Source organism: Primulina huaijiensis, chromosome 7 (assembly GCF_012295235.1).
Source record: "Primulina huaijiensis isolate GDHJ02 chromosome 7, ASM1229523v2, whole genome shotgun sequence".
NCBI lineage: Eukaryota > Viridiplantae > Streptophyta > Magnoliopsida > Lamiales > Gesneriaceae > Primulina > Primulina huaijiensis.
Window position 1 is genome coordinate 3,323,507 of NC_133312.1, and position 24,095 is coordinate 3,347,601.

Sequence of the window (24,095 nt, forward strand, 5' to 3'; positions counted from 1 at the left end):
TATATCAACCGCCCGATTACGTGACATGCCTGCAACTTGCCTTTTCCCCCATCGTGACTTCGCGAGCAGGTCAAACAAAATATGTCTTTTCCATGCAATGAATGGCCTTTGTAAGTTTCCAACAAAATATCTTCCACATAACAACATTAAATATTCTCCAAAAAAAAAAATAGCAACGTTAATTAAATAACATACACACAGTTATTAAAAAAAAAAACACACACACACACACAGAGTTAAACAAAAGTCTAATTTAATAAAAACAATCGTGTGCTTCACTTGTCACACAATCGTATTGATTAAACAATAAATTTGTTATGTTAATAATAATTTTTAATTTGACATTCATAAGTAGTAAAACATAAACTGATGATGTAAGATCGATAATTTGTCGCTTTATTAAACTAAACTATAGTTAACGATAACAACGCAAGTTTTTATTTTACACCTTATAACAACCAAAATGTCACGAATTAATCGTTACCAAAAATATTTTTTTTATAATTCTATCTAACAATACCATTATTTTGAACACACACCAATTGTTAGAGGAAAAACCTCGATCTAAGAGACTATGACCATATTTGAAGTCAAAACAAAAGTCAATTGTAATATATTTTTACTGTTTTTAAAGTGAAAACGACATATGTTTAATCTGTAGAAGAAATATGCGTCCAATTTTTAATCAAAAAACCCGAATTGATTAGGCAGCCTGCCTCTCAGAGTCAAAAGGCCAATATGTAAGCATTGTGGACATATCAACCTGGGATAGTTTTTATCATTTTTTTTTAAAAAAAATTTGGATAAATAATATACTATTAATTAATTACACCAAATTTCTAACAAATAATTTTATAGAATAAACCCATATATAATGCACACACCGTCGATGACTCAAAATCAGAAAACAATAATATATGATAATATGACAGCTCAAGAATTTGGCAACAGACAGTAAAAGATACAAACACAACATGTAGATTGGATTTATTCAACAGTCAGCAATCGGAAAAGCAGATCCAATTCTGTTGCCAAGACGATAGCATTTGATATTTACAGGGTACGGGCCGAGCTCAACATGATTATCCTCTCCTCCCAAGTAGAAGCAAAGTGTATAAATTGCCACTTCAAACTCAGGGCTCACACCTACCAAAGTGCTGGACACGGATTTTAGGACACCGTTCCATTCGAACTGGATGGTAAGCAATTGCGTCTCTGAGTCGGGCTGCAAGAGGGAGGATTCAGATAACAACTAATCAAAAAAAATTGGTTGATATAGGAGCATCCTTTTTTTCTGGAACACTAGACAATGAGACGTCTATGAACAAATGTCAGAACATAAACATGGTTTGTTGGTACTAACGTGCGACCCATGTGATGAGTATGGACAATCGTAGTTGTGCTGTTCTTTGCACCATCAAAAGCACAAGCTTTGTGAAGTAAAAGTCCCCACAAAATGTCAACCACTAATTGCGCGAACAAGACACATGCACTCACAATATATATAGGTGATAGGATCAATCAATCACGTAAAATTTATATAAAGATGCCTCAAAGAGTCATCTTTTACTGAACAAGAACATAAGAAACAAAACAAAGGTGCTAAATGGACATGAAATCTTTCATGGTAAGGGAAATTTTAATGAACATAATACAACAAAAAGTCTGCACTCGGAGGACAAAAGAACCATGCATAAACACAAGGTATTAATTCCTAATCAATAACTAAAGAGTTCGAAAGGTTCTCTTATTAGTTTTACTAGAGCCAAATTCTTGAGAAGCTTCTCATGTATCGGATCTAAGGATTCATGGTTTCAATTGGAAAAAACAAAATTTTTTCATCCAACTAAATGGTTCTGTGCATCCTACAAACAAGTAAACTACTTTAGAGCTAAAAGCAGGCCTTTGAAATATAAGGGTCTATTTCAAATGTAATATCCGATGTTCGGTACGGTAGTCAGCCGAGCTGAACCATCGTCCAGAGAAGAATAACAATGTCAAATAACAAGCTCGCAGCTCCAAGCCTTTCATAATATTATTCCAACTGCAGAATACCATTTTTCCACACTCCACTAGTACCATCAAGATTTATTAACTAATATATTTCATTCTTCATCATATCTTAACATTGTCCAGACACTGGAGAGCAGGTTCGGCTACTTTTACGATTGCAAAGCCCTACACTGTTTAGTTTCAACACTAATTGCTGAGCCATAAAAAGCAAAAAATAAGCATTTGAGAATTTTAGTGAGTAAAATCATGAAGGCACATAGAAGCAAGTTAATTCGAGTCAATAAATCGCAAATTTTTATGTTGTTGGGTTAAGAAACACAAGCAATCTTGATTTTAATGAAAACAAAACTTTTTATTGTTTTTCTAACACACTCAAGTGTTAAGTTGCTATCTCAAGTTGGAAACTGAAACTCGAAATCAACCAAACAGAAAATATAGCGAGATGCAATGTTTCATTGATATCCCAAAGTTCGGAGATGCAAATGACAAGCCGCCAAAACGACTGAATAGAAAACTCAATTTTACACAAGTCATATTTCACAACAGATCAGTTGGTTCGAACGTTATCTAGGCGAACTATTAGTTGCAAGATCGAGCTGACGGAAACGGAAACAACCATCAGCTCAGTCTGACAAGTTTTGGTATGTTGGTCATATCTCTTAGCTTGATTATTCAAATGGTACGATTTAGTTTGCATTACAAAGGTCAATTCAGAATGTGTTACAAAGATAAAATAACGATCTAGAAATTATCTTCATAAGTCAAAGTCTGAATCAGATCATAAAAATCTGATAAACAACGATGAATTTGCTGGTTCTGCACAGAATAAAGAACAAGTTCCGGATTGCTGACAGACCGATCTGTCAAGCATATTTTTCTCATACAAACTTGGAATTGAGTGATTCCTGATTCCATGGAAAGTAAGAGAAATGACTATAACTTCCATGTTTATCATTTTGTTCAAAAATAGACGAACCAAGAACTATAACAAAGCAAAGCCAACATCGCGACTTGTACTAGCTTGGCAACAGCTCAGATCAAGCTCATAACATACCAAATTAGACCATCAGATAAGCACATTTTGATCAGCTCGATCTGATAACATCTTAGTTCAGAAAATGGCAAAAAACGCGAATTTCACCGTTGCAATGTCAGAATCCATACACAACATTTTCAGACAGTCACATTCTTGTATCTAACGTCTATATCATTCTTGAAGACCATAAATACAACATATTGAAGATCAAATACAAGTTTTGGTAGGAGATTCAAAACATGGGCAACCTAAATGAAGAGATTAATTAGAATGATAACAACCCCAAGTGTGAGGATACATTTGATATATACATATACTGTAAAATTCCTCACACACAATCACTCACACATATACATGAAAGTTGAGCTTCAAAGTTTAGATGAATAAGTCTTCACACAAAAACATTAAAGATTGTGTTTAAAGTCTTGGAATAAGAGACGTTAAACGTTATGCGGATTGTGAGGTTGCATCCTAATTCCTACAATCAAATGTGCTAGGAGTTTCAATTAGGCAATAGATAAGTCATAAGTTGAAATGAGTTCGTACAAAGAATTGTACGACGTAGAAGTTGTTAATATCCGAACATCCATAAACAAATTCAATATCCATAAACAAATTCATGTCTATTACTCTATTTATTTATTGTATTTAATTATTACTACTGTTTTTAAGATATATCGTTGAAGCATTTTATGTGTTTTTCAAATACCCAAAATATTGCATATCAAGTATTTGATAAAATAGTTCAACCAAAAACGTTTTTACACGTTCAACTTGCATATCTTTTAAATGTTTAATATGAGATATTATTTTGAGTGTCTTCCTTGGTTTGAAAACCAAACTCGATATAAGTTCTCGGTGTTCAATATTTCAAGAATCAAGCTATTGTAGCTCAACGACTATCCTACAATCGATCCTATCATATATAAAAAAAGGCAATATTTCGCTAGCATACGAGAAAAGCTATTATGGGTGCCCATAGACCTTCTCATGCAAGTTGTGCTCACTATCACACATTGGGAGCTTCATAAACATTAGCTAGCACATGATCAGCATCCTTTAACCACTATAACCAACGGATACAATTTTATTTCTCATAATTGAAATACATGAGATGTCACAAACTCTTTAATTTCTATACCGTAACCCCTTAGCTAAATATAAAAAAAATTGAAGTAAAAAAAATTTCAAAAGAAAAAAGTAACTATTTCTTTGATCATTTATAGTAAATCAGCAGAGGGTAAAATATATGATACTTCAGTGAGTTCAGCTTTAGGAGAATATGCACTCGGAATGTTGGTATCAAACCAGTAACTTAAATATTTTCGCAATTATACTGGTAACTGAGAATATGCTAGATTTAGTATGCAAGGAACTCAACGTCTAGTCCAATCCTGACATTAGTATTCTATTACCAAACCACCACATATCCAAATTTGTCTACTATTGAACTGTATTTTCAATAATTCATTGGGCACTACTGCATTCAGACAATATGCGAATTTAATTGGCCAACAACACCAAAATGTATATTTTAAGATCATTCCACATTTCCATAGCATTCTTAACAAATAAATTAGCTAAATGGAGGCCAAATAACTTACCAATTGTCCACGCCTTCGAGGAAAAATGTAACCTTGATAGTCCACCCTCCTCTTTGCTTCTTCTAAATAGAACTGCAGAAAAGGAAGGCACAAGTATTTGCTTATTGTCTAACCAAAGAGTTTGCAAATTTGTAAAGGATGTTCCCCGGCAATTATCAGATGAGAACACAAACATAACTTGACTGACAAAAGTTCCTCCAAATTTGCGAACATATGCCGCATTTACTTTTAGAGAGAAACATGTTTTAGCTGTGGATAAATGACAAATTATGAAATCAAGTTCAGACGGATAGAATTGGCAGGATAGTTTGGGATAGCATATTTCACGCCACAGAATTTAAATACTAAATGTTGAAATAACTGTAACCTCCGAATCATGACAAAATTGTTAACAGCCCTTGCACATTCAGATGGAAATGTTATCTATTTGCATAATTACAGAAGCAACTTGAATCACAATCAAATTAAAAATCTTCTGCTTTCCATTTGATTCAATTAAGCTCAAACGGCACACCATCCGCAGTAAAAGTTTTAATGACAGCAAAGGAGTTCAAAAAGTACCTGAATCCAGTTATGAAAACCCGAAACTTCTTGTTCTCCCCGTTGCTTGATTTCTCCAACAAAAACATGTTCAAAAGCAGAAGAAGAACCAGATGTACCGCCCCGGCCATAAAGATCAAACCAGAGACTTGTCAACATTCTCTTGAAATCCTGATAATTCTCAGGTGCAACGCCTTTAGCCGATAGATACTTGTGAAGATATTTGATTGGCCCAGTTCTACTTATCTCTTCTATGAAGGCTGCCTGCTCTTGCTTCTCTTGAGGTGTTATGTCTTCTTTGTACCCTTCGTGTGGATTATAATTATCAAGAAGAGAACAGAATCTTGAAAACGTGGGCCTCTTGAAAGTTTCTTCACTCAGCCAGGAAAATAAGCTTCCTTCTGTCATATCTCCACTTTGGTAAACCTTCTTTCCTTCCCCACAATCAATCTGATAATCCTTTCCAGGTACTAAACGATTTGAGTCAAGTTCCCAAAGTTTTTGAAGAGCCATTGAAAGGTCAGCAAGCTCATCTTGTGACGGTTCTACATCAACACTACAATCAACCCCACCAGAGTAATCTTGTTCATCGAGGGGACGTTTGTAATTGTTCCATTGATCCTTATGTATCTATCCAACAAGGAGTACAAAAAGTTCACCGTTGAAATTCACCTCTACAAAACTATGCCCGAAGAACAAGAACTTTATTGACTTCTTTTAGTTTGGATTGCCTTTTCATAAATGTAATGAGATAACATTGTAGATGTGGAAAGAAATTTAAAATATCGTCATGTTATAATTTCATTAATACATAATCTGATTCTTGGATATATTCAAATCTACAATCAGTAATATCAATTACACTAATAAAATGTTCCTCGGTGCATAATAAAAAGAGCAAAGGCTTTGGTCCAAGGGTGGAGACAGGCGATTAAACTGGGAAGTGAAAAAAAAAGTTTCACACTTTACAAATTCAACACATGAGGAATTATAAAGATCAAGAACTCTAATTGCAAACCACATCATGCTTAAGGATGAGAATTCGGATTGTTTGGCAAAGAAAAAAAAGAGTTAATTGAAAACCATCCACATATTCATTCCCATGGATATGAAAGAAAAAATACATGTTTTATGAAAGTCTATTTACTTCTTATATTACATGATATGATCTAGCTCACACTTTAAAAAATACATAAGAACTTTGCATACTTTCAATTATTGTAAATTCCAAAATTTTGATTAGCAGATGAGCAAACTTTTTTCTCGATAAACAACAAATACATGATAAATAATTAGGGTAACCAACACTCGAGCTCATTCTTGTACATGTACATGCACACAATTCAAGGGTTCTATCACCAAAAATATCAAAACAAAATGAGTTAGATATTAAAGTTTGGAAAAACATCAAGCAATAATGAATGTCTCGTGATGTTTAATTTGACCTGGTGATGTAATTTGGAAGATCTTTTGGGAACTGTCTCCCAACCATCATTGCTTTGATCATCTCCCTCCTATACAACATCCACCAATGAAAGTTGAAATTTTAGCCAAAACCACGGTATACAAATTTTGCTATTGGTACGAGAATAAGTTCTCCTGAATTCCTTTTCCTCTGAATAAAAACTTAATTCATTAGTATAATGTCTATGCACTATGCTTGCAATTCATCACTTTTATGCTTGCTTTACAAAATTTATAATCCCAAATTGCGAGAAATTTTTTTTTCTTCCATCATAAACTCATTCATATTACTCCCAATATTTCTTCCCAAGTACGAATCCAGCATGATTGCCTGCGCCAATAGTATTCCAATTGGCATCCCCGATATCATTGTCATACGCCTGGGACCACATAATTGGTACACGTGCGTTTTACGGAATCATCAATCCAAGGTAGAAAATTTTACTGAACACCTTCTATGCAACATTCCTATGTGACAGATAAAAGATGAAAAAAATGAAAAAAACAAGAATTAACCTGCCCATATCTCGTCTTCGCTCGTGATCCCCCCGAGTGTTCTGACCCCCCGGTTCTTCCATAAGCCTCCTGCTGCCAAAACACACAAAAGCACGTAGAAAAGGGAAAAAAACCAATAAGGAAACTGAACGTGGCATGAATTCTGGCATAACTGATGATCAAGAATCCCAAGGTGTACTGCATAGCTATCATAGAGCCCAGACGCAAAGCGATAGACACGTTCTATTGAATCGAACCGCCCCCAAAATACTATGTGCTAGATGCTAAACCCGAGATGAAATTTCTATCATATACAACCCAATATACATTATACGATCCATTAAATGCCTGTAAAAGACTAGTTTATAACTGATATAAATGAATAACGTCTTAGAGGTATATCGGGAACGTAAAAAGGCACCTGTGTATGCCCAACATCAGAATGAGCGCTAAAGCCGGGGTTTTGATGGGGTTGCTGATCCCCAGAGACCACCTGCGAAACATTCAAACAGACATGTTTATCAGATACAAAGATCGAGAATCAAGAACGAGAGGTTGACCAAACCTCAGCCCAAGTCGATCTCGACCGCTCCTCGCCCCTTTCATTTTGATCCCCACCACCACCTTCAACGCGGTCCAATGCAACATTGATCAAACCCTTTATCAAACCCTCCATTGCAGCCTCCCAAGAATTTGTCCCGCTTCGTTTCGACTTTCTTCTGCAGAAGAAGATGATAAAAGGTGAAGATGCTCAGATGTGTAACGGGTGGTGTGGGGGTTGACAAATGTTTTACTCACTTCTTCGCATATAGAAATATACCTTACTTTTTGCGAAGTCGTTGGGGGAAGTTTAAGATCTTTCTTGCCGACACCCTAAGTGGGACCCTTTTCAAACGTCCTGCCGACAAGCCCATTATCCATAGATAAACGGGCCACTTCAATTAATTAATCGTTTTCAACCCGGTTTACGAACCAGATCCAATAATTTATTTTAAATTCATAATAATAAATTTATTGCTTTATTTGGTTAAATTATTTAACAATGAATTTTAAATTTTATATAGTTATTTTTTGAATAATTGTGATGGATTTCAAATCGACATCAACATAGAATTATTTCAAATCATCTCAAATACCTTTTAAAATCCAAATCATTCCATCCAAACGTAATCTAAATGATTATATATACAATGAAAAGTATACGGGGTTGTAATTTCTCAATATTGGAGAACTAAGCCCAAATTTTAATAATTCAGCCCATAAATTTTTAATGATCCGAATATAAATAACATTAGCCTAATATTGAGAAATTGGTGAATCCTTTTTTCTTCTTCTTGCAAATATGCAATTTTTTCTGTTTGTATGAAATATTTTAGAGAAATGATTTTGTTTGATAAAATTTGGGCGAGATGTTTTTAATGTTATTTTTAATTGTATGTTTGGACTATTAATTATCTTTTTTACTCGTTTTTTGAGTTTATTATTGTAGTTGGGGAAGAATCCACAAAAGTTCTGTTTATGTCCCGTAAGCCAGGTATATATCCAAGCATAGGAAAAAATTAGAAAATCGTTGGTTGATAAAAAGATCAAGAAGTGTCAAAATAGTCACGTCCACCACTGAGATGACACTCATATATTGGATGTATAATTTTGATATGATTCATTATATTTGATATATGAATGTCTCCTCAAGAGTAAGATGAGTGAGCAAAATATCAATATCATATATATTATCTACGTAGACACGCACATAAATATGTGTGTATATATATATATATATATATACACACACACACACACACACAAAGACAAGCTAAGACGCATGAAATAATTTCCTTGCTTTGAAATATGTGGTGTATACAAATGTTTTTCATATAAATTAAGCTTTCAAATAAAATATATTTTCCAAAAAAATGAAATAAACTTATTTAATTATGCATTATTTTTTTCTAAAGATAAGAAGGGTTCTAGTTAATCTTTTACTCGTTCATAAATTGTTTTTGGAAATTCCTCGTTTCATATTTATATATTTTTAATTTCAAATTTATTCGTTATTTTCAAATTTCTATAAATAATCAAGGCGCGACCCTTCGTCGAATCACCGGTCTCGATCCTCAAGGACGCATCTTGCTAGCTTCGTGTTAAAGGTTAAATGAGCATAAAAATTAAGCTATTAAAACTAGGATTAATTGTGAATCCATGGTCCATATACAATAAGATACAATAGTCATTCATTTTTTCTACCAATTTGATTTATTAAACTTTAGTAGTTTGAAATGTGCATATATGTTTGATTATATATATGTAATCCATTTTCGTCTTTTCATATATTTATATTTATCTTACTTTGATCACTAAGATCATTATTGATATACTGGAACGGAATGAGATATGAATGAAATCAACATTGGAATGAAATGAGAATATGAATGGAATTTAATGATATGTTTATTTCATTCAAATGATTTATAAAAAAAAAAAACATGAATGAAAAGAAATTATTTTTAATTTTCAAATAATTTATTAATTAAATTTCAAGATACTAAAAATGTTGTTCATTGTTATTATTAAATAATAAAATTAATAAAAGTGAATCTGATATGTGACGTTGTTTTACCAAATTTTTCTTTAGTGGCTTTCGCACACATGGAGATTATTAGTTTTCAGCCTATATATCATCTTCAACTCAAACTGAGCTAAGAAAAGGAAACATTTAAATTCCATTAATAATAAATATATATAAGATTCTTATTTGAAACTTTTACAAAACATAAAAGGATTTATGAAAGATATATCAAAGAAATTAAACAACAGAGGATTTTACCAAAATACCTTTGAAACATAAATTCATAAAAATAACTCATGAACGCCTTAAACGTCATTTCTCGACTAAGCAGGCTGAAGTGCTACAACATGAATTTATTATTTTTTGGTTACTCGAACCTTGTGTTTAACATTTCCTGGTTCATCTTTTTACCTTATGTTCTAACCAAAGACTCTTATATTTCATTAAATTCCAAAAATTTAAATAAATATTTTATTATCTCAATTTCATTCCAAGTTACAAATAAATATAGATAATTTTAACTATATAATACTAATTATTATTATTATTATTATTATTATTATTATTATTATTAAGATATATATTTATATTAATTAAGAAAAATATTTTATAAATATAGAAAATAATGAGAATGATCATTCTCATCTAAAATAGATGGAATAATTATTCTTATGAATATGATAATGATCATTCTCTCATTCCGATGTCATATTAATAATGAGTATAGAGAATGAGATGAGAACGTTCATTTCATTCCCACCTCATTCTCTTCTATTAAGTATGTTCTAAGATATATTTCTGGCCTCAAGCTCTCTTGAGCTGAGATATAAACGTCCACTTAAATAAATTGAGGTGGTCTTTTGTGAGACGGTCTAACAAGTCTATATCTTCATGAGACGGCGGTTAATCTGATTCATGCCTACAACGAAAAGTAATACTTTTGACATAAAAAATAATATTTTTTCATGAGTTACAAAATTGACCCATGAAATAGTATTGTGAGTCTAGTGTGTCAACTAAATCAAGTTGGTCAGTGCTTGAGGGTTTTGATTTGACAAAATTGCCAAACTTATCGTTGAGGAATCAGAACAAAAGGTGAGGAGTCTTGCTTTCGGTTGCAATAGTTGGAATAACTGAATTGAGGAGTTATGATCCGATATATATAGAAGCTAGAAGCCCAGTTCCTGNTTTTTTTTTTTTTTTTTTTTTTTTTTGCCGTGAGATTCAATTGATCAACTCTGTGGAAGAAATGGGAGCACATCAAGAGTGAGTTCAAGAGTGTTTGTATTCTGTAAGTCGGGAAAATACATCAAAGAGTGAATTTTGTAAAAGTGCTAGTGAGTTTCTTGTTGTGTAAACCATTATCTTTGGTCAATAAAAGAGAAGCCCCTCGTGTACGTTGGTCGATTAATGACCGATTTATGTTCGTGTCTTGTGTGACTTAAATCTCTTGTTTCTTTGATATCCAGTTTGATCGTAATTCTGGATTGATTAACAACATATATTCTGTATTGCATTGCGGATTTTGAATGCGTTTAATCGATTTCTTGAAATTGATTATGAGAAAACAATGTGTAATTCTATATGTGATTTAACACATAAATTGAGAGCTTGAATCTCTATATGTATCATAAGAGTTTTTGTGTACTTTTATAACACACTCAGTTTGTGTAACTTATCAATGCGATTATACGACATGAATATTGCATAAATCGACATGAAATTTTACCCAAAATATTATCAGATCTGCTCAATCCAATAAAGATCTTCAAAAAGGTTCAATTCATGAAATAATGGAGTTGCTATCCTCTGATATAGCTCCTTCCAAAAANAAAAAAAAAAAAAAAAAAAAAAAAAAAAAAGAGGAAAGAAAAGAAAGAAAAACATCCTCCCATACATACGGGTAAAAATTAAGACACATACACTAAAAAATATCGAGAATTATCCTTAAAATCAAATATCAATGAGCCATATATATATCAAAGTGAAAGCATCGATATATCATAGAAACGTTCCCCTACGGCGGCCGTGAATTCTGCATCCCTAGCATGGCTCAGCCTCTCATGCACCAACCGCACGGCCCTCTGCCACCGGTTGCCTCCACCGTTGAGATCTTCACTATGTGTTATCTGATCCATTTGAAAGAAGAATAATCTAATGCCATAGAGCGTGTTCATTAAAGCTTCTCGCACTTGGCGAAAGCCGAAGGCGAATTTGAGGACCGAAGGCAATATCAATGCTGCCATCGCCGGTGTCAGGCCCCGAGGCGTGGCACCTCCGAGCTTTGCTAGCACCGCCACTACAGTGAAAGGCATGTTGTTGGGTTACGTTCCAAAGTTATAATGATAAGAGAGGGACATGGTGTGCATATATTGTCCCTAATATGCAAATAGTTGTGAAATTGAACAAGAAATATAAATAATACTCGAGTTTGAATACAACTTTTTATAATTTTTCAGATTTAAATTTAATTTATAAAACTTCTAATTTGAGCTACGTACAGCCACCTATCGATTTGGTTTATAATTTTCTAAATTAAGTCAAAAGTTATTTTATTAGACTGCTCTTGAATTTATGGATATGGTCTTCTTTCCTTTACGCTAATTGGCCAACGATGAGCATGTGGAGCCTCCAAATAACATTTTTAGATCAGTAAGATTCCCTCATTTTAGCCTTTTTTTATAATGTACCATGTGTCTATATATGTCAATATAATATAAACAAAAGAACAATATAACACGGACAGATTATTCTATGCTATAACTGGAGTATTTATCTATCTATAATATGATAAAATGTTAGCTCTGAGATCATAAACATATATGTTAACTTCTACAAAAATGTGAGATAGCAACATGATATTATAATATGGGGTGAAACACTCATGATGTAGCAAAGACTAACCAAACCATGACCGAGTAACATATTTTTTAATTAAATATGGAAATTTGCTCCTTTGAAAACGTCAATATAAAATAAACTTTAAACTTACAAATTTGGGGTGTACGTTTTAGTTAATTAGGTAAGTGTTTGGATAGTGGTCAAGAGTCCGACTACCTCTACCAACATCTTCTAAGAAAAACTTATCACACATGATTTGCTCTATATAATTTACCTGATTAACTTAGTTTACACGTTTCTACAAATTTCTACATCATAAAAAATTTTTTTAAAATCTACACAATATTTCCCTTTAGCAAACATACACACACAGAGACAAATACGAATTGGTTTCTTGACTCATCCGTTGCACTGATTGAATGACCTTAGATGAATCATTAACTCGATAAGATAAATGTCGTGGCCCTAAAAGTTGCTGTCACACGAAGTTTCCTAGCAATTTCATAAAATTGGAGCTTTGTCCCGTAATTTCGGATGTTATAATTTAAAATTTAAAACCAGAAGTGTTTTTTTTTGTCTCGATGTGTCTCTGATTTCGCATACAATTATTTGTTTTGTAATGATTGATATATGCGCATTCAAGATCATGTGGATATATATATATAAAATTTGGATTGAAATACATATTTTAGGTTTTTTAAATGTAAAATAGATTTGCGGTTTTGGGTGGTTGCGATCGGTTTTCAAGTGGTTACGTGGTTTTTTCGATAAAGAAAGAATGACGTACAAGAAAAACATATTATTAATACAAAATATCCAAATGATTTCATAATGGTGCGATAGGTTATTAACAATTCATGCGGTTTCCCGTCAAGGAACCAGTAGGTTCTTAGAATTGTTGCTCTTTTAATTAGATTTAGGATTTCTCATTATTAAATGATTTTTTAAAAAATATATATATATATAAAGTTTATTGTGCCTATGATGGTTTAGAATAGTACTCAAATGTTGTTGTTTTGTTGTTGTTGTTTTGTTGTTGTTGTTTTTGTTATTATTATTACTTATTTATTTATTTTTGAAAAAAATATAAATGAAACCAAATAGATCGAGTTTCTAAATAAAATTTAATCTTTTTATATTAACTTTTCAATAAAAATAAATATTTTTTAAATAATTTTTTTTTCAATATTTCGGTTAATTTCGATACTAACATGCAAAAGATTTTAATTAAGTTCAATTTGTTTGGTTTTTTGATAAAAAAAAATTAGGCAGGTTTTATTTTTTTTAAAAAAATCAGATTTAATTTTTATATATAAATTAGAAATTTTTTTTAAAAAAAAAATAATAAAAATTTGAATATAAAAACATTTAATTTTATTTAGGAACACGATCTATTCAATTTAACTAAAATTTCATAAAAATAACCGAAATAAATCGAATAGATCAATTTAAATCAATTATGTTGGTTATTTTGGTTTAATCGAAACTTTGTTCTCTTTTATTTTTGTAATTTCATTATATTTTATCACCAGTAACGTCTTGGATAGTTTTCGGGTCCCACTAGGACCCATGAGTTCCTTGAACCAGCTAAAGAGGTGTCCGGGGTAATCATCATCCAAGGAAGGTAAGTTGGAGAGATGGACCCGAGAGTGCGCAACGCCTGAATTCAAGTAATTAGTAATATCGGGCTGAAACTATGGTAACAGATCAAGTTGGGCCGGCACACAACATGGGTTGCCATCCTCAGTAATTATCAACATGTCTAACGATACCTAGAGGTCTTTAGGCGAATCAAGGCAAGAGATGGCCGAGGTTATGGTGTACCGAGGTGGTTACCTACTAAAGTAGTGTGAGATGGGGTTATAGGCCCCAAGCCCGAGTTTGAAGGATCGATAAACACAAGCATGAGCTAAGATGTCGGGTGTTCTTGAGGGTGCTAGTATATACTCGAAAAGAGGGAATTAGATCCAAATAGGGGTTTTTGTCTTGAGAATAAGGGTTTTGTTCGATTGATGGGGGAATGATTGGCTGACTTTGTATGAGTCGACCTAATTTGCAATCACGAGCTTAATAGGTGGTGCGCTATTGGGCTCAAGCCTCGAGTTGACATGATGAACCTAGTAATGGGATCAGTATCTTAGACTGTAGTATAAAATATAGTTTTTAATACATTATTTAATGAAGCATTTAATGGTCATCTAAGGAAGTATTTAATGGGTATTTAAAGAAGTATTTTATGTAAGCATGATTGTATGTCGGATCATACCAGGCATCCAGGTTCTACGACCAAGATCATCGTTATTTTTCTCTTATAAATACTCAGTTTTATGTATTTATTTATTAATTTAGTTATTATCGCATTTTGTGTGCACTTGCATTGTGAGTTTTTTTTTTAAGCCATACTTTGATTTGAGCGTCGCAGTGATCAAACCAGAAAACTCTTCTACCTACCATTCACGAAGTTGTTGTTTAAGTGTGTGCAGTGTTGGGATCGAAAATGTGTTTAGAGGGGATGAATAAACACCTCTCAAATATTTTGCGATTAAAGGAACTACAATAGTTCGTTTTTGAAATGTTCAAAAATGAAACGTTCTTAAAATTTTTCAGGCTGTTAAAAAATATTTTTGAACGTGCAGACATGTTGAACCACTAAAAGTGTAAGTGTGAAAATGATCTGACTAGATAAATAATATATTATATTTGACAATTTAACAATAAATAGCTTAAAATGAGATTTGTAAGAATGTAAATGTGTAATTTAACACAAATATTTTTATAGATGTTCGAAGATAAAACTCATATGTTGTCCTTTCTTTCACTTATGAAGGTTTCTACTAAAAGACTTTGGTTTTACAATGTTTTGTAACAACCTACTTCAGTTGAGACTTATCATTACATAACTGAAATTCTTAGTTATCAATTTACACTTCTAGAATTTAGATACTTAAGATTCATCGGTTTACCAGACAACAAACACAAAATCTAATGGTCAGACTTGACGACTTGAGTTGTTGATGATGCACAAGATGATAATTGATGATTTGATATGATTCTGATAAGCGTGTAATATGTTGAGCAAACTTGAAAATATTTCTTTAGGAATACTCAGAAATCTTGATAATGTAGATGAAAGGATGTGCAAGAGTTGTATATATAGTGCTTATTGAAGCTGAATCTATCTCTATAAATAATTGGAAGCTTCCAACGGTCAGATAAAGCTTTTTAACGATCAATTGTACTAGTTCCCGACAAAATCGACTTATCTCTTTCAGTCTAAGTTCATATCATCACATTATTATTTAATGTTTATTTACTTTTGCAACTAATAGCATCTAGCTTCTGAAAAACTGTTTTGACTTTTGACATTTTAAATAAACTTTTTGTACATTTGTCTGAGATACTATTTCGTATGCTATAACTGACAGTTTCAGAATTGTTAGAAGTAAAATATCCACTTTGTTTTGCACATATTCTGACCAACAGTTGGATAATAACAGTTTTTTTTAATGCGAGTCAGTCAGAAATTGAAAGATATGTCGGTGAAGAATGAAGCAATGGAGCAACTAGACTTGAATGGTTGGATATTACATCAGCCATCAGAAATCTAAAATAAAAAATAATATAAAGACATGTTTCTTGTAATAATTCGAAGTTGTTATTTTGTCAATCATCAAAATCTGGGGTAACAAAAATATTCTTTAACATGTAGGAATCCAAATTTTAGATGTCGGCCATTAGAGCTCAGTTCCTCTCTGCATATTTCTTCTGTCATTTTTCAGTGTTCTAAAAAACGTTGTCTAGGATCATCTCCTAGACGCTGGGCGGTCATCCACCGTCTCGATTTTTAAATCCATCTAGGTGGTTGCCTAATGTAATTTATATTAAAAAAAATTTAAAAAAATATTGTTCGGCATAATTTCAGACAATTTGTATGGGATAAAATGGATGATACGCCATTGATTTTGAGTTTAAATCCAATATAATGAATTATTGGATAAATATAAAGACAAATAAAAAATTAAGTATTTAATAAAAAAGAAAAACCGCCTAGACGCTGTCTAAGCTCCTAGATGCTAGACGGTGGGTGGTCATCTGTCTACCGTTTTTTAGAACACTGATCATTTAATCTCGAGCAACATCTGTAAAGAGACGAAGGCTCCTAGCTTTGTAATTCAGCCCTAACTCTACCGATTTTTCTAGAATATTATCAATTACTATTGTTAGTTTTATTTAAAACAATTTGGTTAATTTGTTTATTGACCAAAACAATTGGTTTAAAATGGGTATAGTTTTTGGGTTTCTGATGAAAAATTTAGCAATTATAGTTTATGAAAAACCATTCCATTAAAAATAATATATATTTTTAATTTTATTTAAAAACTCTTAACACAAAACTATTCAACTGTATTTAGATACTTGGTTTATTCGGTTCAACCGATATTTTATAAAATTAACTAAAATCAAAACGAATAAATTATTTTCTTAAAAATCTGGATTCCGTATCAATCAAACCATTTTCGAATTAAATCAATTTTATAGTGCATTTCTCTTAAATTGAAATTTTGTTCATCCAGATTTTTTATAATAATATTTATTATTATTAACATTATTATGATTATTTTTAATTTATTTCATATAAAAATTTCATTAGGTTTTTAATTTTAATAATAAAATAATAGAATATTAATTTTATAATAAAGAAGGGGCGGGGTTCAAAAACGGGAAAATGAGGAAAAAGGGAGTTACGGAAGAGTTTATTAAGAAAAATGGAGTGAATGTAATTTACTTTTTTATCATTTGTTTAAAAACTAATTTTTTCATTAGTGTTTTAATTTCATATATAATAAAATCTATAATTTAATTAAATAAAAAAACTTATTCGACTCAATTTTTTCATCTTTCTGGACTCAATCCTAGATCTCATTTCATTTCTTATCTTCACAAAAAATCTTTTTCTTCTCAACCTTCCATCCTCTCGTTTTTTGGCTAACAATTAACCACGAATATATAAATTATTCTTCTGCAACAAATCCAAAAATAAAACTATGTATTGAAAAAAAATTTATTTTGAGATATCAAATTTATTGAGTTTCGTCAGTGTTCACGACCCAAGATGAAGAACTTCACCCTGGTTGTGACACGACCCTTGGCTTCACGACCCATCTTCACGACCCATGGGTCGTGGGTCTTGTGCTTCATTGTCGTGAAACACAAGTGCATCATTGCCCAAAGTTGGGTCGTGAAGCACAAGACCCAGGGTCGTGACTTCACGACCCACCCGGGATCGTGACGTGAAAATTTCACGACCCTTTCACGATCTATTGGTCGTGACACAACCCATTAATTTTAACTTTTTATAATAAATAACCTTTGTTTTGTTTTAAATTTATACAACTAATAATCTTTTTGTTTGTTTGTTTGTTTTTTTTTTACAGATTTACTTTCTCGCTAAACTTAGAAGAAATCAATTTTTTGAATGCAAGTTAACTTTAGGATCAAAATACGTTGAAATCTGTAAGAAGATTGTATTATTTTTAAATGAGAAAGAGATATAATATTTGGTGCAGCACACTCAATTTGGTAATTTAATTTTATGTGTTAAGGATTATAACAATTTCAATCAAAACTGAGTCGAGGGTTATGACTCGTCATAAAATTCGATCGAGATTATACTCGACCCACGCGACCCAATTTTGGTGGGTCGTTTGGGTCGAGATGGGTCAAGAAGCATAATTTTGGCTTCTCGACCCATAAAGCTATATATATAATTGTAATAGATGGGTCGAGAAGCGTATTATTATAAAATTTGTTAAAATTTTTAGTATAATTATAAAATTTGTTAATGTTTATATACAATAAACATTAATTTCATATGCTTTGATATACATTCATTACATTAAAGTGAATATGTAATGAAATTTGTTATGAATTTTTTTAGTTCTATTATTATAAAATTTGTTATGAATTTTAGTGGAATTATAAAATTTGTTAAGATTTTTAGTCGAGTATAAATTCAACCCACATTGTTAGAATAAGAGATACATTCTTCTACTTGTTATGAATTTTTTAACTAACATACTTAAATTATAACATATAACTAATGTTTACACAAATAAATTTTTTATATATATTTACATTCTATTCATATATAAAGTGAATTATATATTATAAAATGATCAAAACTCAAAAATATCAAATATTTCCTACCCACTCGACCCAAACCCTAAACCGTAAACAAAACCCTAAATCAAACCTCTAACATTATCACTCGACCCACTCTTTTTATTTTTTTTATTTAAAAAACATAAAAAAAATTAGAAGAGTGGGTCGAGCACTCTTCATTTTTTTTATTTAAAAAAAATAGAAGTAGAAGAGTGGGTCGAGCTATTCTCGACCCACTCTTCATTTTTTTTTTAATTTTTTTTCAAAAAATTTATTTAAAAAAAATAGAAGTAGAAGACCCACTCTTCCATTTTTTTTTATATATTTTTTAAAAAATTTTAATTTTAAAAAATAAAGTAAAAAAATAGAAGTAGAAGAGTGACCCACTCTTATTTTTTTTATTTTAAAAATAAAATAAAAAAAATTAGAAGATTGAGTTCTTATCTCTTAAAATAAAAAAAAATCAAAAGAGTGGGACGAGGTCTTCACGACCCAGCACCTCGACCCACTGGGTCTAGCGTACGAAGAGTGGGTCGAGCTCAACCCGAACAAAGAGCTCGACCCAGGTGAAATTTAACTAACTAATTAATGAGTTAATTAATGATCTTATCTAACTAACATATTCAACTCTCTTTTCTCGATTTAAAAAAAATCAAAATCCTTTTTATTTAATTAAATTTTAAATGGATCGTATATTTTTTATTGACCCGGTCAAAAAAACCCTGCTCCTTCAAAATAAAATCACATTAGCCGCGATTCCGAACCACGGTGATTCGAGTCAGTGGTGTTAGGTTTGATTATTTAATAGAGTGGGGCCCACGTATTAAATAAAATAATATAAACCTTCATCCCACATCGGAGAATTTTAAAAAACTGAAAGAAGGAATCAGTTATAAATAGAGCTCAATTTCTTCAGTTATTGTATCCCAAAATCAAAAGCTTTTTAGCTTTGATAAATAGAGAGTGAATAAAAAAAAAGAGTGTATTTTTTTCTTAAGTGCGGGAATTCTCTTTTGTGAGTTAGAGAAATTATTTTCTCGGTATACTCGGGTTGGGAGTGTGAGAAATATTGAGTGTATTGGTGTATACACTTGTTGTAATATTTCTTCCAGATATAAAAGTTGCAGTGCTCCGTGGACGTAGCCTGTATTGGGTGAACCACGTAAATCTTTGTGTTTTTGTTGGTTATTTTATTTCGCAAGTTTTGGGGTACTATTATCATCTTGGTCGGCATCGCTTCGGTGTAATTCCCCAACAACTGGTATCAGAGCCTTGTTGTGAAAATTCTTAAGAATTCTGAGTATGCTCTGTGGTTGCAGCTTTGTCTGATCTTCCACATCAGAAAAGATTTTTTAGATTTTTTGCTAAGGCTAGAGAAGTGATGGCCGGAGATGATGGATCGGGACCGGGAATCAACAAGTTCGACGGTACAGATTTTTCGTTCTGGCGGTTACAGATAAGAGAATATCTGTACAGTAAGGAGCTGCATCAACCTCTATCAGGAAAGAAACCGGAAAAGATGGAGGATGATGATTGGGAGCTCCTTGACCGACAGGTTTTAGGTGTCAAACGATTGACCCTAACAAAGAACGTGGCGCATAACGTGGCGGAGGCCAAAACCACGGAGGAGATGATGACCATTCTCTCAGACATGTACGAGAAGCCATCAGCAAACAACAAAGTACATCTCATGAAGAAGTTATTCAACTTGAAGATGGGAGAAGGTGCTTCGGTGGCAAAACAAATAAATGAATTCAACACGATTGTCTCCCAGCTGACATCGGTGGACATCAAATTTGATGATGAGATTCGTGCACTTATTCTTCTGGCGTCTTTACCAGAAACTTGGGAACCGATGCGGGCAGCGGTTAGCAACTCTGTTGGAAAAGGAAAACTACAACTCAATGATGTTAGAGATCAAATCCTAGCTGAAGAAGTTCGCAGGAAAGACTCGGGTGAAGCAACATCATCGAGATCTGCTCTAAATCTTGATAACAGAGGAAGAGGCAGGAGTGGTGAAAGGAGTTCCAACCGATGGCGCGGTAGATCCAAGTCAAGAAATGGAAAAGACAAAAACATCTCTGAAAAGAATATGAAGTGCTGGAGCTGTGGTGAGACTGGTCACCTGAAAAAGAACTGCAGATCAATGAAAAATAATGCCAATGCTGTCACTGATGAAGTACATGATGCTCTGCTATTATCCATGGAAAGCCCTGTTGATTCTTGGGTTATGGACTCGGGAGCTTCGTTTCATACCACTGGTGATCGCGATGTATTTGATAATTACATCGCTGGCGATTACGGAAAAGTTTTCCTGGCTGATGGAAAACCCTTGGAAATTGTTGGTATGGGTGATGTACGGATGAAGATGTCAAATGGATCTGTCTGGAAAATCAACAAAGTCAGACATGTACCAAATTTGACACGCAATCTGATCTCGGTGGGACAGCTCGATGATGAAGGCCACAATGTGACCTTCGGTGATGGTTCCTGGAAAGTGAACAAAGGAGCCATGATTGTTGCTCGAGGAAAGAAAACTGGAACATTGTATATGACTTCCAGTTGCAGAGACACATTAGCAGCTGTGGATGCTGGAGCCAATTCAAGTCTATGGCATTATAGACTTGGACACATGAGTGAGAAGGGAATGAAGATGTTGGTGTCAAAAGGAAAGCTACCAGAATTAAAGACTGTTGAACACCAACTATGTGAAAGCTGTATCTTTGGAAAGCAGAAGAAGGTGAGCTTTTCAAAAGGCGGTAGAGAACCGAAAGCAGCAAAGTTGGAGCTGGTTCATACTGATGTATGGGGACCATCTCCTGTGACATCCCTTGGAGGCTCGAGATACTATGTCACATTCATTGACGATTCGAGTAGAAAAGTTTGGGTTTATTTTCTGAAAAATAAATCTGATGTTTACGAGACCTTTAAAAGGTGGAAAGCCATGGTGGAAAATGAGACCAACTTGAAGGTGAAGTGCTTACGGTCTGACAATGGTGGAGAATATGAAGATGATGAGTTCAAGAAATATTGTGCACAGAACGGGATCAAGATGGAGAAAACCATTCCTGGTACACCTCAACAGAATGGTGTAGCTGAAAGGATGAACAGGACCTTGAATGAACGCGCAAGGAGCATGAGATTGCATTCTGGATTGCCAAAATCATTCTGGGCTGATGCTGTTAACACTGCAGCATATCTGATCAACAGAGGACCTTCGGTACCACTGGACTACAAAATACCCGAAGAGGTTTGGAGCGGCAAAGAAGTAAACCTTTCTTTCTTGAAAGTGTTTGGATGTCTATCCTATGTTCATATTGATTCAGCAAGCAGAACAAAACTTGATCCGAAATCAAAGAAGTGCTTCTTTATTGGTTATGGAGATAATGAGTTTGGTTATCGTTTCTGGGATGACCAAAATCGGAAGATCATTCGGAGCAGGGATGTAATCTTTAATGAGAAACTTCTGTATAAGGACAAGTCAGACATTGGAGCTGGAGATGAATGTCCTGAAGTCAAGAAGACTGATGAAGTGCCATTGACAAATATTCCTGTGAATGAATCGAAAACCAGTAACCAGGAAGATGAAGAAGAAACTGCACAAGATGATGACCCACAAACTCCGGTGATTGAACTCAAGAGATTTTTGAGAACCATTAGACCACCTGAGAGATACTCCCCTGCACTTCACTATATTTTGCTGACAGACAAAGGGGAACCGGAGACCTATGAAGAGGCAATGAAAAATGATGATTAAACTAAGTGGGAGTTGGCCATGGAAGATGAGATGGATTCACTGTCATCCAATCAGACGTGGGCGTTGACAGAACTTCCGCAAGGCAAAAAGGCGTTACATAACAAGTGGGTGTACCGGCTAAAAGAAGAGCATGATGGTATCAAGCGGTACAAGGCAAGACTTGTTGTAAAAGGCTTCCAACAACGGGAAGGAATTGATTACACCGAGATTTTCTCTCCGGTGGTTAAATTAACCACTATCAGGACAGTACTTGGACTAGTGGCGAAGGAAGACTTACATATGGAGCAGTTGGATGTAAAGACTGCGTTTCTTCACGATGACCTAGATGAAGAAATTTATAAGAAGCAGCCACAGGGCTTTGAAGTACGGGGAAAAGAGAGAATGGTATGCAAACTTCAGAAGAGCTTGTACGGTCTCAAACAAGCTCCAAGACAGTTGTACAAGAAGTTTGATGGATTCATGAGTGAAAATGGATTCCTAAGGTGTCAAGCTGATCACTGCTGTTATGTGAAAAAGTTTGAAGGTTCTTATATCATACTACTGCTATATGTAGATGATATGCTGATAGCTGGAGCTTGTCTGGAAGAAATTGATAAACTCAAGAAAGATTTATCAAAGGAATTTGCCATGAAAGATTTGGGTGCTGCAAAGCAAATTCTTGAAATGAAGATCTTCAGAGACCGGGTGAATGGATTCTTGAAGTTATCTCAAGAGGAGTACGTGAAAAAGGTGGTTAGTATTTTTAATATGGATGGAGCTAAATCTGTGAGTACTCCTTTGGCTAGTCATTTCAAACTAACCAAAGCACAATCACCATCGACGGAGCAAGAGCAGACTTATATGAATAAGGTTCCTTATGCTTCTGCTGTCGGAAGCCTCATGTATGCAATGGTGTGTACAAGATTAGACATAACACATGCAGTGGGAGTTGTGAGCAGGTTTATGAGTAATCCAGGAAAGCAACACTGGGAAGCAGTTAAGTGGAGNCGTCAGATGCTTCGGGTGAAACGTGAAGCAACGCATACAGTTCTCTGTTGTTGGGTTCCTCATTTCGCTCCTTCATGTCTTCAAATTAACTGTGAATCGGTGAGGAGTTTAGGGTTTTAGCTGGAAGATGCTATGTTAATTGTCCCCAAATAAAATAGTTTCTAGCCTCTTGATGGGGAATTACACCGAAGCATGCCGATCAAGATGATAATAGTACCCAAAACTTGCGAAATAAAATAATCAACAAAAACACAAAGATTTACGTGATTCACCCAATATAGGCTACGTCCACGGAGCACTGCAACTTTTATAACTGGAAGAAATATTACAACAAGTGTATACATCAATACACTCAATATTTCTCACACTCCCAACCCGAGTATACCGAGAAAATAATTTCTCTAACTCACACAAGAGAATTCCCGCACTCAAGAAAAAAATACATTCTTTTTTTCTATGCACTCTCTATTTATCAAATCTAAAAAGCTTTTAATTTTGGGATACAATAACTGAAGAATTGAGCTCTATTTATAACTGATTCCTTCTTTCAGTTTTTTAAAATTCTCCGATGTGGGATGAAGGTTTATATTATTTTATTTAATACGTGGGCCCCACTCTATTAAATAATCA

The 24,095-nt window shown here is 33.4% G+C and overlaps 1 protein-coding gene across 4 annotated transcripts; it reads right to left on the reverse strand.

Annotated features, from left to right (window-relative positions):
* Window positions 1–836: 836 nt before the first annotated feature.
* On the reverse strand, window positions 837–7,963 carry LOC140980429 (uncharacterized). 4 transcript variants are annotated; one of them, XM_073446237.1, is made up of 7 exons: window positions 7,718–7,963; window positions 7,574–7,645; window positions 7,174–7,242; window positions 6,639–6,707; window positions 5,215–5,823; window positions 4,654–4,725; window positions 837–1,225 (listed from the first exon to the last, which is right to left on the reverse strand). In XM_073446237.1, the coding sequence occupies exons 1-7, from the start codon at window positions 7,826–7,828 to the stop codon at window positions 992–994; spliced, it is 1,236 nt and encodes a 411-aa protein (XP_073302338.1). In that variant the 5' UTR covers window positions 7,829–7,963; the 3' UTR covers window positions 837–991. The 4 variants fall into 4 exon arrangements, with proteins under 4 accessions (XP_073302338.1, XP_073302337.1, XP_073302340.1 ...); XM_073446236.1 differs by having other exon boundaries at window positions 7,174–7,245; XM_073446239.1 differs by lacking the exon at window positions 6,639–6,707.
* Window positions 7,964–24,095: the final 16,132 nt, after the last annotated feature.

Coding starts and splice junctions, on each gene's coding strand:
- LOC140980429 (XM_073446236.1), bottom strand. CDS start 7,828: ATGGAGGGTTTGATAAAGGGTTTGATCAATGTTGCATTGGACCGCGTT. Junction 7,646..7,717: donor CGAGATCGACTTGGGCTGAG/GTTTGGTCAACC, acceptor AATGTTTCGCAG/GTGGTCTCTGGGGATCAGCA. Junction 7,246..7,573: donor CTGATGTTGGGCATACACAG/GTGCCTTTTTAC, acceptor GTGTTTTGGCAG/CAGGAGGCTTATGGAAGAAC.